This window comes from Protopterus annectens, chromosome 1.part1, assembly GCF_019279795.1.
Source record: "Protopterus annectens isolate FY-2018-M chromosome 1.part1, PAN1.0, whole genome shotgun sequence".
Lineage (NCBI taxonomy): Eukaryota > Metazoa > Chordata > Ceratodontiformes > Protopteridae > Protopterus > Protopterus annectens.
In genome coordinates, this window is record NC_056726.1 from 1428482242 (window position 1) to 1428496670 (window position 14429).

At 44.2% G+C, this 14429-nt stretch overlaps 1 protein-coding gene across 1 annotated transcript in view; it reads right to left on the bottom strand.

The window, feature by feature from the left end:
* Window positions 1-14429, bottom strand: part of LOC122816338 (deleted in malignant brain tumors 1 protein-like) — a 608428-nt gene that overhangs the window by 65113 nt on the left and 528886 nt on the right. Inside the window, exon 5 of the mRNA XM_044089068.1 lies at window positions 18-213. Within this exon, the coding sequence (XP_043945003.1) occupies window positions 18-213 (196 nt within the window). The remainder of the gene's footprint in view (window positions 1-17; window positions 214-14429) is intronic.

Sequence of the window (14429 nt, forward strand, 5' to 3'; positions counted from 1 at the left end):
GTGTATGATTATAGTACCAAAAGTTTTTGACTTTAAATGTTACTCTCTGATTCTCCACGTCAAAAGAATTAAGTAGGACACTGTCAGACACATAAAGTAGAAACATGTTGGCAGGGTACTGTTCTGGAGCTGCGCAGTTTATTGTGATATTTGCTCCCATTTTAACATCTTCACTTCTGGTATCCATAAAAATTGTAGGCTGTAGGAGTTTAACTGAAATGCAAATAATGTTGTTAGAAACAGTGCTTCGTAATAATGTCAAACTTGATTAAAATGGATTGTATCATTATATGTGTTTTATGATGGAATTATAGCAATAGCAATATCTAACAGACAATACTTAAATATTCTGACAAGCAGACATCTGTATAATCAAAGCTTAATGTGAATGCAGAGGGAAAAACTGGATAAATACTAGGTAATGACTTTTGTAATACCTTTCACAAGTTAAACAATTGTCCACCGGTTCTTAGTTATATATAGCAGATGTCTGGCACTTTAATTTGTCAAATTCATGACATAAAAAGTGATACATTATGAAATATATAATCCCCATTATTCAATAAATTCTGTGTAAGCTCCATGTAGAGCCTACATGGATTGAATCTCTGTACATGGCCACTGATCCACCTCAGCAGCGTGCCATACATTTTAATGATGGCGAGATGCCGAGGGAGATCACAGTAACACAGATATTAAATCCATGTAAGCAACACTTTACAGGCTGCCCCTTGATTGTGGACTGTCCAGAAAACTTCTAGATAATCGGTTAGCATAGCACAATACCTTTCAGCCCATTAATCTGGCAGAAAGATGTACAACACATTGTACGGCATTAAATTGCAATTTCATTCTTTCTTTCTACATTTATGTGCATGCTTGCATGGCATGGTGCATTGCTTAGTAATGCCTAGCTTTGCTTTGCATATACAGTAGACATTCTCCATTTGCTGCTCAAAATGAAAGGATTCACTTATCTACTCTGTAATTCCACAACACTTGTTTAATGAATATAACACAAGAATAAAAAAAGTTAAACGCTTTCATCTACACCAAAGTAGACTTCATCAGAACACTTCCATTTAATAAATGCTAGCTTTTATAGTTACTTCTGACCAATCCCAACCGTCAGTTAGTATGCATCAATGAACCAATTAAATATTTAAAGTGCATTGTGCCCAGTTAATTTCATACATTACATCTAGTGAACCATTCTCATAGTGTACCTTTAAAATGTACCTTTAAAATAATGCTGCTCCATTGCAACTTGATTAAACCATTATTAAACAGAATAAAACTACCTATGTGTACATATTCATTTGACCAATTTTTTTAAAAACATTTAAAAATGGATATATTTAAAAGAAAACCGTATAAAAATATATTGTCTCAAGTCCTTATATAATGGTCTATGCGAAACTCTTAATACAAACATTCATGAAATAAAATTAAATACATATTTACTTAATAAGCATTTTCTAAAATTGGCTTAATGGAAATACTATAATTTAACCCAGGGTATACTGATGCATTTAACATAATCTGCCATCTAGTTTCCCTTTCTCCTAACTTTTTACGTATATTACCACCCCTAGGGTTAATTTTAATGCACTCTAAACTTCCAAATTTAAAAGTATCACAGGTTATGCTATCAAGATGTCTATACAAAGCATTTTTCATATCCTTTTTTCTAATACAGTACCCATGGTCATATATTCGATTCCTAAGGCACCTGTCTGTCTTACCCACATAGTAAGATGGCCATTTTGTGCACTTAGCTAAATATATGACATGTTGGGTATGACAATTACCCTTCCTGAATCTAACCATTGTTTTGTTTGTGTCTTCCAATGTGAGAGATGATAACTGTAATATCTCACTAAACTAATTACACTGTCCACATTTATGGGTACCCTCTACCATACCTGTATTAGTCACTTTTAATATTTTTATTTCTAATTCACTTTTTAAATTATTAGCAGTTTTGGAAATAAATGTAGGATATTCACCTGCCAATTTATACACAGCATCATCAGATTTCATTATATTCCAGTTGGCCTCCATTATTTTACGCATTTCTTTTATATTGGGTCCATATTGGAATATACATGCTCTACGAAAGTTGGTGTCACCTTCTGCTTCCATTCCACTAGCTATATTAAAAGTTCTAGTGCACCCAGTACCTAATAGGGGTTTATATTTTTGCCCCATTCTCTTTTAACATATTTTTTAGTGTCCTCTATTAAATGAGAGGGGTAACCTCTGTCCTTAAACATATTCCCTATTTTATCCAATTCCTCTATCATGTCTCTATAATCTGAGGTCATTCTTGCTGCTCTAATATACTGACCTTTGATGTATAATCTGAGGTCATTCTTGCTGCTCTAATATACTGACCTTTGATGATACTGTGCTTTTGGCTATAGGGGTGACAACTGGAATACTCCAAGTACGAGTTACTTAAGGTATCCTTTCTGAAAATTTTGGACTTATATTTACCATTTTCGATAAATATATGTGTATCTAAATAGGACATTTTATTCCTATCCATATTATATGCGAATTTTAAATATTCACTAATAGAATTCAAATAACCTAAAAATTAATGCAATTTTTCTTCACTTCCATTCCATAAAATGAAAATGTTGTCCAAAAACCTTACATAACTCATAATATTTTCTTGCCATGCGGTATCCAGTATGTTTTCAGTTTCCCAATCAAGAAGGACCAAGTTGGCAAAAATCGGGGTGCCCATAGCTGAGCTACAGTTTAACAGGGTGAATGCAGCTGCCCGTAGGTGAGCAGTGGTTTAACTGGTGCAAAATGAGTGCCCGTAGCTGAGCAGTGGTTTAACACGCTGAATCTATGTGCCCCTAGCTGAGCTGAGCGTAATATGCGTGCTGATAGCCAAATGAGGCTTAAACCGGCGTACCCCATTTGCACGGAGCTGCGCACCGCGCAAACAAGCTAACCGATGGGCAACGTTGAGCAAGCCGTATCAAAAATGCCTTTACACAGACACACCCCTCAGCTTGTCTAGACAGTCATAAAAAAATAAAAAGTAGTGGCCAGGTTCGATCCCAGGATACTATACACCATAGTCAAGGTACTGAACCACTAAGCCATGACAGCAGTACCTATCAATGCAATAATAGCAAATATATAGGAATGAATACAAATTGGAGCATGACAATGCAGGTTTAGTGAAGTTGATACAATTCCAAAATGGCCAATCACAGATATGTGCGGGAAAAACAGACTATATAAGCCCCATAGGCGGGAATACACAGCATAAACGATTGTAGAACTGAACTGCAGCCAGAATGACAGGAGTAGGTGAGGGTAGTTGCTTTCGAGCACAGAGGTGGGGCATTGAGGAGTCCAGGTACATGGTCTGGCTCCTAGTCCACAATCATGAGGCCCAACTCATGCAGGGCCAGGTGCTGTGGGGAGCATATAGGGCTGAGGTGTGGGACCGGTTGGCTCATGATCTCACCAGTGCCACAGGGATTCCAAGGACTGGTGAGCAGGTCCGTCACCACCATGCGAACCTGAAGAGACACAAGAAGGACCAATTGAACCTTTGGATCCAGGAGGCCCGGCAAATGCCCAATGCCCCACTACTGAGTAAGTTACATTTAATTATGTATGTAAGAAATTAAACTAGCTGATATTATGGAGATGTGTATTCCAATATTACTTCATTTATATTACAGCTGCAGGTGTCCATTCTGAACCTAGAGCCTATGGCGATAGGCTGGTGCAGTTGCATCACCAGGCAGGTCAGTAATCCACTACCAGTAACTGTAAAGAAATATAAAAGTATGACAGTTAGCAAAAGAGTGCAGTGTAGTCACTAAGTAATAAAATGTGCAAGTAACAGTGTGAAAGTGTTTGCAAGTATTGCTTGATTACAAAAGTGTGTTGCAGTCTGTAATCCAAACAGAAAAAAGAAAATGTCTGACATAAATTCTGAAATAAAGATGCCCCACCTGTAAGAAAATAGTACACAACCTGCAGCAGGCTGAAAAGTACAGCTGCAGAAGATGATGAAATCACATGTGTGAAATATATCCCTGTTGAAATACTGAAACATGACAGAAGTGAGACTGCTAGAAAGGATTGTAATAACTACAGGTAAAACATGTCAATAAAGCCTAGAAGTAAGTACCATCCTGAATAGTAAAATGAAAACAAGTGAGAGAGTGTGAGAAAGTGTCATGAATCCAGCAATACAGTAGTAATAACCTCTGAATAAAGTATACTGCAGTCAGTACAGAATGAAATGCATGTGAGAATCAAAACCAAACAGCAAAATCTGTTCAAAGTGTTGCTGCATCTGGAATGTGTATCCCAAAATCTGGATATGTTGCTCTCAGTCTGCAATATGCAGATAGTATGATTGTCTGATATACCAAACATCCACACTTGTCTATAGCTATATAAAGCAAATGTAGCAGGATGATGTAGCTGAACAAAGCTAGATATGAATGTGTATGAAGAACAATAAAATGTATATTGATGTTGCAGTAACAGTCCTATCAGCAAGTTGAAGTAGTTATCATATTGGAAACTGTAGTTAGAACAGTAGTGTGCATATATGTGCAGCTATTAGAAATGTACAGCATATGTATTGGTATTCGAAGGTGTTAATATTATTTTCTTCACCCCACCCTATAACCACATATAACCCATTCCACGTGAAAATGGTATGTGCAATCACAATTAACACCCCTGGACATTTGTCCTGTTGGGTCATATATATTTGCATGTCCGTTGATGCATCTGCCCTGTTCATACATCCAAACCTCATGGCCTGTTGCCATCAATCAACCCTGCATGTTGTTGGACTGTGTATTGCTGTTCAAATTATGCATGTGTTATGCACGCTGTTCAATGGTATGAATATCTGGGTGTTTGGTTAATGGGAATACTAATGCATGCTGTTACAACTAATTGTGAATGGTATTATATGTCACTAACCCAGACTGTCATGACATAATGCAAAACATAGGACGACAGGGAAGGCGGGTTCCAGCGGACCCACCTCTCCCACCTCAGCTGGCAAGTGCACCTGGCACTAGTGCCCAGTCTGGACCCTCCTCCGGTGGCCCTGTGCCACGTGCAGGTGGAAGTGCTGCAGGGGATGGGGCTTGTCCCCCCTCTGCAAGTGTGGCCAGAGGAGAACCACCACTCACCCTCCGTAGCATCCGGACTGTGGTGCGTAGGGAGACCCGGGACTCTGTTCTCGAGCCCCTACGCCAGCTTGAGGCACAGGTGGCACAACTTACGGGCATGCCTGTTGCCCGGCCTACACAGCCCCCAGCACAGCCCCATCCTGGGCAGTGAAGGAACAGTGGCAACTGCCTATGGGTGGGGATATCAGTTCCACTGTTGCCATCTGTGGGCTCATGGGCTCTGGATATCCAAACCTCTGTCCCCGTCAATTGTGTAACCCCCCCCCACACGTGCCATACACCGCCCCTGTATGCATCTTGTTTGTCTTGTCTGTTTACCTACCCAAACTACCTCCCCAGCTATACCGACTTCCTTCACCTGACATACCAAAAAAAAAAAAAAAGGGCACTCTGTACCCACAAAAAAATTACGCCCCATACATAGCTGCCCATTCCGCACACATGTCTGCTGGACATGGAAACTATCAATTACAATTGGCTGTACAACAAGTATTGTTGTCCTGACACCTCTCAGGGTGGAAGGTTTCAAATGTCACACCAAATTACATACATATGCACAGCTGTTGCTGATGAAGAAATGGGCAGCTATGGGCCTTACCTACATCCCTCCTGCAAATCCCAAGCTTGTTTCCCTACTGTCTTACCCTCTTTGTGACCCCTTTTTCACCACTTTCCTGTCTCGCCATTTTCATTTCTTTCAAAGAAAATAGCGGGTGTCTTAAGAGTAAGCACGTTTAAGTGGTTGTAAGCGGGTGTGTGCGGAGCTGAACGCCAGTGCACATGCGTGAGCGCTGCGCAAACCAGCGCTAACCCGGTTACAACTGCTTAAAAGTGCCTTAGTCACTCTGATTGACAGGTCCTGTAGTCAGTTCAAAAGCAAAATAAAATCCCACTGTCAGTCCCAAACCCAGGACCTTGGAAACAGTAGTCTGTATGACCTACCACTAAGCCATGACTCTTATACAAGAACATTGTGCTAAAATAAATATAACATGTAATAGTAGGGATGAATGTAAAGGGAATATAGGATGTGTAGTACACAAAGCATGTCATTTAGAATTATTGTCAAAACTACTGGATTCCCATAATAGTAGTGTGTGAACAGAAACAGCCATGCTATTTGGTAGCTTGTAGGTAATAATGTCAGTTAATGTACATATATATATGTATGTATATTTACATATATATATATATAGTTGTAGGTGTCATTGTGCATACACACTTACTACAGGGAACAGGAGAGAGGAATGGAAAAATGTGAATGTACAACACAACCTGAATCATGAGAGAGATACTAACCTTTACACTCACAGAACAGTGTCCACAGCATACCAGCATGGTCCCCGCCCTTACAATCTGAAAGGGCAACGCCTATCTCACATACCCTTTTATAGCACTGTCCTGAAATCACAGTGAGAACTGCAATCAGTACACAACTGGCTGCATGCAATTAGCAAATGCTGGCTTACAATTGGTGCAGAGGCCATCACATGGGCCTATGCAGATATCTACAAAAGCATCCTGTACTAACACTCCACACATGCAATACATTCATTGCACTGTCTGGAAGCAGACAGAGGGAGAGAGACAGACAGAGAGAGAAAAAAAAAAACACACGCTACACACTGTGACTCTAAGCTGTCAGCAGTGACAGTAGCAGCAGGAAGCAGAAGCAGTGGTAACGCAACCAGCTGCGACAAACGCAGGTAATGCAAAGTAGCAGGTTAATAGTCTGCATACTGTGAACCCTCCAAATGTGTCATAGGTCTGTATCTATAGATATGTCCATGTGATATGTTGTGTGTACGTAGTTCCACCAAAAGGGGATGACTATACATTACATGTCAATCAGTGTTAGGTCATGATCCTGGCAGCAGTTGTCTGTGCGTTGCCCTCAGCAATGGCTGTAGTGACTGTTTTGAAAGGTCAGCCAGGTTCAAAAGGCAGGATCAGCCCATCACAAAGGCAAACTGGCTGGGAACAAGTGTCTGCAGGTACCCGATATCACTGCATATGCATCCCATACTGAATAATTCCATAGCTTAGCAGACCAGGCTGGTTATGCATATGATGTGGTAGTTCCCAGGGTCAGTAGAGGTGCCTCCTTAGTGGTGTGGGACCACTGTTGCTGTATGCCAGTGTCCAGGTACATATCCTGTAGTATGGCCAAGATTAATTATCAGTCTTATATGCGGTTGTATGTCCTCTTGGAGTGCATGTAGCACACATCCAGGGATACCATCAGGTAACAGCGATGCTGTGTATTCTGTTTTGCTGAGGACGGCCCTCACCTGGACATGTGAGATGATAGGGAGGTTACATACAGCTGTGATAAGTATTTCAACTGGTGGGGGAGAAGGAGGGGGGATACGTGCACCAAACCTGTCTGCAAGAATGTTGCCAATATCTGTGTGTTTGGTGAATGTTAAGTAGGTTTGTATTAACGCAGAGCATATCTGAGGCATTTGGTCCATATGTGTAACATAACTGAAGAAGGCCTTGTGGTTATCCATAGTGTTTGTGGCCATTTCCCTCCCAGAGTAGGCTGTGGCTGTTGTTATGAGAGACCGTAGCATAGTACCAGTGCTGACCACAGATGCCTTCCCTTAATGTGAATCTGCTGTGTCCTGCAGTAGCCTCCTGCTATTGTTATACAATCTGCCTCTGTCTGGGGTCCACCGGACAGGATGCCTAACCTTTGTGCATAGGGTCTGGGTTAGAAATGTGTATGCAAGTTCCATGCAATCTGTGGGATGTCCATGGTAAGCATTTGCAAAGGGGTCAGCAGTGTGGGTTGTGGCTTCCACTGGCCCAGTGTGCTGCATGGATACCATCTCAGTCCAAACAATTGAATAACTGTCTAATCACATACATATCAAAGTAGTCTACTGTGCTGGTGGTGGTGGTGGGATATGTATATCCAGGCCGAGTAACTTGTATCCACATCACACTAGTGGATGGCGTCCAACATACAGTACCTTGGGATGAACCCCCAGAGTGAGGTTGTGCATTGGACCTGTCAGTGTGTGCTGACCGATGGGACATGCTACTATGTTGTGTGGAATGTGGCAGGTATTGTTGCACAGGTGTTGGCTGAGCACTGATATCTGGCCATGTACTTGTGTATCCACCACGAGACACACACATTCAACATATGGGAGTAGTAGTATATCAGTACACATGAGTATCATGTATAGTATGTGTGCCATATATTGCTGACATAGTCTGCTGATATCCTGTTTGTGTTCTCTTCCAGGGAGATGGTGCGTCAGCGTAATCCCGCTTACTCTGCAGCAGAAGATGAGGTGATACACCAGAGCCTGGTGCGGGAGCATGACATACTGTTTTCCCACACCAGTCAGAATCAGCAGGAGAGGGCTGCACTGTGGCAAGACCTTGTCCATAGGGTAAATTACATTGGCACGCATAATAGGACATATGAGCAGGTATGACATCACTGCAGTGATTTAATCAGAAATGTCCGTCAGCGTGTGTTGGATATCCACAGGCAACAGGTTGCCACAGGATGTGGGGTGGCCACACATCCCCCCCTCACCAGACAGGAGGGGCTACTCCTAAGTGTTGTGGCTCCAGCCCCGGAACAGCAACAGCAATACACCTGCATCATGATGGAGGCTGGATCCACACAGCAGCACGACATGGAGCGTGCAGGTAATATGCCATATGTTCACTTGACTGTTCTGTACACTGTTAGTTTATGCATGTGTAAGGTGTGTCCCTGGTATGTAATTGTGCATGTGTGATATTGGCAATATCAGCAGCTAACATGTGAAAGGCAACTGGTGTACTACTGCACTGTATCATATGCACAGTTGTGCCCACTGACATTAATCTCATCATTTCTGCAGGTCTCTCTGGGGTTACAGCAAGGCAGGCCATCTATGCGGGTGAGTGTGTTTAACAATACCTATAATAGTCCTGATAGTGCTAGTAACACTAGTGTAACTCAGCAGTGCTCTGTGTGTATACTGTGGGGTGTGCATGTGTGCATGTGTGCAGGTGTGCCTGTGCCCATGTGTGCATGTGTGCATGTGTGCAGGTGTGCCTGTGTCCATGTGTGCATGTGTGCATGTGTGCCTGTGTCCACGTGTGCATGTGTGCATGTGTGCATGTGTGCCTGTGTCCACGTGTGCATGTGTGCATGTGTCCATGTGTGCATGTGTCCACGTATGCATGTGTGCACATGTGCTTGTGTGCATGTGTCCACGTGTGCATGTGTGCATGTGTGCATGTGTGCCTGTGTGCATGTGTGCATGTGTGCATGTGTGCATGTGTGCCTGTGTGCATGTGTCCACGTGTGCATGTCTGCATGTGTGCCTGTGTCCATGTGTGCATGTGTGCATGTGTGCATGTGTCCATGTGTGCATGTGTGCATAAGTGCATCACTGGTAACAATGTGTGGACACTGTAAACTGTGTTTCCTGTCTTCCTCCCACAGGTTCTGGTGCTGCTCTGGTGTCCTGCAGCAGGGAACCTGAATCTGGTATCACAGGTACTGGCAATGATGATATCTGTGTAATGGTACAGGAAGGTGTGTCAGGGTCCGCCATTGGTCAGCCAATTGACAGTACACAGCTGTCAACCCCATCATTGTGCACAATCATCCTGCCAGTACATACTTTGTCACCATTGTCCCTAGGTGATGGACAGGATACACTGGGCATTGACCAGGGTAATGTGGTACCTGTGGCACATGCTTCCCCACACAGCAGCCATGGGCAGGGTCCTGCGATGGTACCACACAGACAGTTGCCCATGGCTTCTCGTGGGAGCATCCGTGGGCGTACTGCCTCTGGCAGATGTGCCCAAAGAGGACTGTCAACCTCAGCTATGTTTCGGGCTGTCATGCAGGCACAGTCGCGTATGGAAAGGTACACCAGACAGGGTCTGAGGGAGCTGAGAGCATGTCGCACAGCCATGACTGACAGTATGCGTGACATCGCGGATGCTATCCGTAATTTCACCGATGTCATAGACAGACATTGTGGGGACATATTACAGCAGTTCCACAACCAAATGTCCATGAGCCAGGGCAATGATGGGCAGTTGTGGTGTTGACGTGGCCGTATGTCAGCAACAGCAGCAGCTGGCAGTCGACGCGGACGACAACAGGCCCGAGCACGCCCCCATAGTGCCAGCAGCAGCCCCAGCAATGCTGGGTCTGTGCTGTAATCGGAACACCCCAGGGGACCACGTGCACGTGGCTCTGGACAGTCCCAACAGGGACCTGTGTCCAGTCAACACACTCCTGCTTCTGATGACAGTACCCAGTCTGGCTTAGTACTGGATATGGTCCGTAGCACCCCTGCCAGGCACAGGTACTGTGTCCATGCCCACAGACACTGATCTGTATGACCTGCCAGGTGCAGTCTGTGGCTGTCCACAAACCCCTGTATATGGCAGCCATGAAGTGGAACTGTGTGCGTGCATACACACATGTGAAATGTTAACACCTAGGGTGACCACATACATGCACACACTGCACCAACACTGCCCCACCATGTACTGCTTCCCCTCACCAACACACATACACACACATGTCAATTGGTGGTATCAGTGGCAGACTCAGGCATACTTAATTCACACCCTGTGCATATGATGACACTGTGCCACCTCCTGCAATCTCGAACATCATTGCGGGAACAGGTAAACACGTTGCTGATGCACAGGGTGACTACATAGAAGTGTATTAGTAGTATCATGTTGGTAACAGTACAGTGTGCTGATATGACTGTGTGTATATCCCAGCATGCCTAATGCAGTAACCGTATGAATGTCCTAAATTGTTATCTGCACCCATAGTACGTACCAAAGTGTAACAGCTGCACATAATTGCATGCCGGTGGTAAGGATGTCAACAGATAGCCGCATTCATGGGTAGCACAGGGGGGAAGCTAACGCAAGTAGTGATATGCAATGGTGGACATGTACAGTAATGGTGTCAAGTTGCCCACAACGACTATGCAATGTGGATGTTTGCACATGTTGATATGTGTGCAGTACCAATGTAATCCAAATCACAATTAACTATGACATAATATCAGTTCTACCATGGGCATCTGCACTGTGTATTCCTGGGTACATGTTGATAGTGCCTACATATTTGCATTGTTACTTACTGTTAGTGTTACCCCTTCTTTGTTGTACAATGAACTACTTCCAGCCCTGCTTACTGTAGCTTTGTTTGCATGCATGTTTGCTTGGGGTTTCCTGGAACACTGCTTATACCTGCAATGCAGAGTTACAGTGCTTCTGTGGACTCCTAGTGACATCTGCATAGCGTACGATACGTATGTCAAGTTTACACATGACAGAACGTCACTGTCCGTCCTGTTCGCATGTACGTTGCCTGTGACACATTGCACATGTCTTACATGGCATTTACCCACGTGTGCAGTCATATATGCCAGTGCTATGAAACAGTAGCAGTACACCCACACATACACACCTTCAGTATGTTGTTCCCCATTGGCCCTATGTGTTGGTACTCACCATGGCAATCACACTACTAGGGTAGCATGTGCAAAGGTAACCTGTGAATCACCTCTATGGTCCAGTTGTGGTTTATGTGAGTCATGTGGCAATGTCACAGCTGCCACATGTATGCAGTCAGCCATCACCCTTGGCCAGGAACATACAACACATGTGTGGGATGACACCACATAGCCAATCTGGGGACTGAGCTCTCTGAACCCAGTAATGCCATACCCTGTCAGGTGGCATGTCATATTACAGTGACTACAATACAAGTCAGACATAGACACACACTGACAGCATGCTGAACACACTGGGGCATACGTGGGGACTCAGAATAGCATCCTGCCTGAGCATCACACACCTCCACAGCTGGCACACAGGCATATGTTCCGTCGGAACAGAGCACATGCCACACATGGTACACACATCCCGTGTGCCACACATTCACAGCCTGTAGGGCTACACAACACACCTGCTATAGATGTGTCAGGTACCTGTCTTGAGTGCTGCACTGGGGTCCCGCTCAACTGGCTGTATCTGGTGAAGGTCACAGTGATATGCCTCAGGGGCACTATGGTCCACCACAGAACACATGCATACAGGTCAGTCAGAGGCATGGACACATATGACTCACTCATTGACCATGCCACTATGGATGACCTGAGACATACCTCCCTGGACTACATGATAGAGAACATAGAATGGATCTCTCAGCATGTGGCACGGGCCAGTATGAGCCTGATCTTGGTTGCCAACATACCCTCACCAGGTATGCTACCACTATATGTAGGAAGGGTGTTGTATGTCACATTCTGCTCAGTCTCCAATGTCATTCATAGGGTATCCGCTGGCTGTCAATGTGTGCTTACATGCTAGGGAAGCCACAATGATGTGCAAGGGTCAGCTTGCACGTGACACCCATGGCCCGATGTATATTGGCGAAGCTCCTTGATACACACATACTGCCTTATGCTGCAGGACATGGATTACATAGCCACCTCCGCGGGTATCACACAGGTTAGGACACTAACAGTGCTGCTACACAACACCAACAGTGTACACCACAAGATGCATGCACTGGACACTGTCCTCAGCATGGTGAACTGCAATGTCTGTGTGGTACCAGAGTCCTGATTCATGGCTCACAGGTGTAACCCATCACTGACAGGTTATGCCTCATACCATGCCTGTCATCCCCTACACATGTAACACACATGGACAGGGGGGTGGTATCCCAAGGCACCACAGATACACACACCTCCAGGTTGTAGGCACAGCACAAAGCATCAGGGCCTAATCATGTGCAGCTAACAGTGTGTCGGACTGCCATCTGGTTCATAGCCTGGCACACACAACCCTCCCATACACAGGAAAACCACCTATCCTCCATAACAACACTGGCAATATGACAGTCTCAAGAACTGTCTTTATATGGCTGGACTGCATCCAGCCAAACATTGTGAGTGAGCATTTCTGTAGCTACAACACATTAGTTGAAGGGTTAACAGCATGTGGTCACTGAATTGCAGTGGAATGACATGTTACCACTCCCACAACAGATGGGAACATGCAGCACCTGTACATCGACTAAATGTAGACTATATGGCCTAGACCAGATGTGTATCCCCTGCTGTAGGTATTTTACCATATACACCCACACTGTATAGACACATATCGCGTGTGGCCCCTGTACAGTAAGACACAGTCATATTGGTATACATTGCAAATACCATTTATCCACTCGAGGCATGTGTCAGACATGGTAACTACTGCAGGTCACAGGTATTTATGTGTATGTGTCACACACATACATCATGTGTGCAATGCCATTGCTGGTTTAGGCAATGGCATGCATTGTTATGCACAAAGACCCACACAAGGTCATAATGTGTGACACAACCACACGTGGCAGTTGTGGGTTACCAAAACATACCTATCTGTACTCTGACAATGGTATAGACCCAGTAGCAGAGCGCACTATTGGCATTACTGGCCAACTAGCCCTGTTTGGCTGTGCTGATAGTGTGGTGACATCCCCTGAGTTTACTGGGGGAATATGCAGCATCTGGTGTATTGTAATATTTGCCAAAAGGATCTGTTCTCTCACACTTGCATTTACACACACCCTACTACCCCCACACACACACTTGCCATTTGCAGGATTCATACCCTTACCTAACTAAGTCACGACACGTGAGAGAGACGCATTAGCGAAGCGCACTATTCAATGGTTCTTCTTCTCTGGCTATACTTATAGGGTGCTGACATCATCAGTATTTTGAATGAGTAATGTGCATCAGGTAGTGTGCTCTCCTGATTGCCAAAACTAGCATGTTTTTCATACAGAAATGCACACACACAAACTCTCCACATCCAAACACACACACACACTTGCAAGTTTCAAACCCCTACCTAAATATGTTATGGCACTTGAGAGTGATGCTGTAGCAGATTGCACTATTCTGATGACTGGCAGATGTCTCTTCTCCAGCTGTATGTATAGGGTGCTGTCATCATCACTGTTTGGAAAGGGTAATGTGCATCATGTAGTGTGATCTCCTGATTTCAAAAAAGCACATGTTTTTCATACAGAATTGCACACACACAGAGTCCCCACATCCAAACACACACACATGACATTTACAAGTTTCAAATTCCTACCTAACTATATTATGACACTCAGGAGAGACGCATTAGCAGAGTGCGCTATTCGAATTACTGGAATGTTTCCCT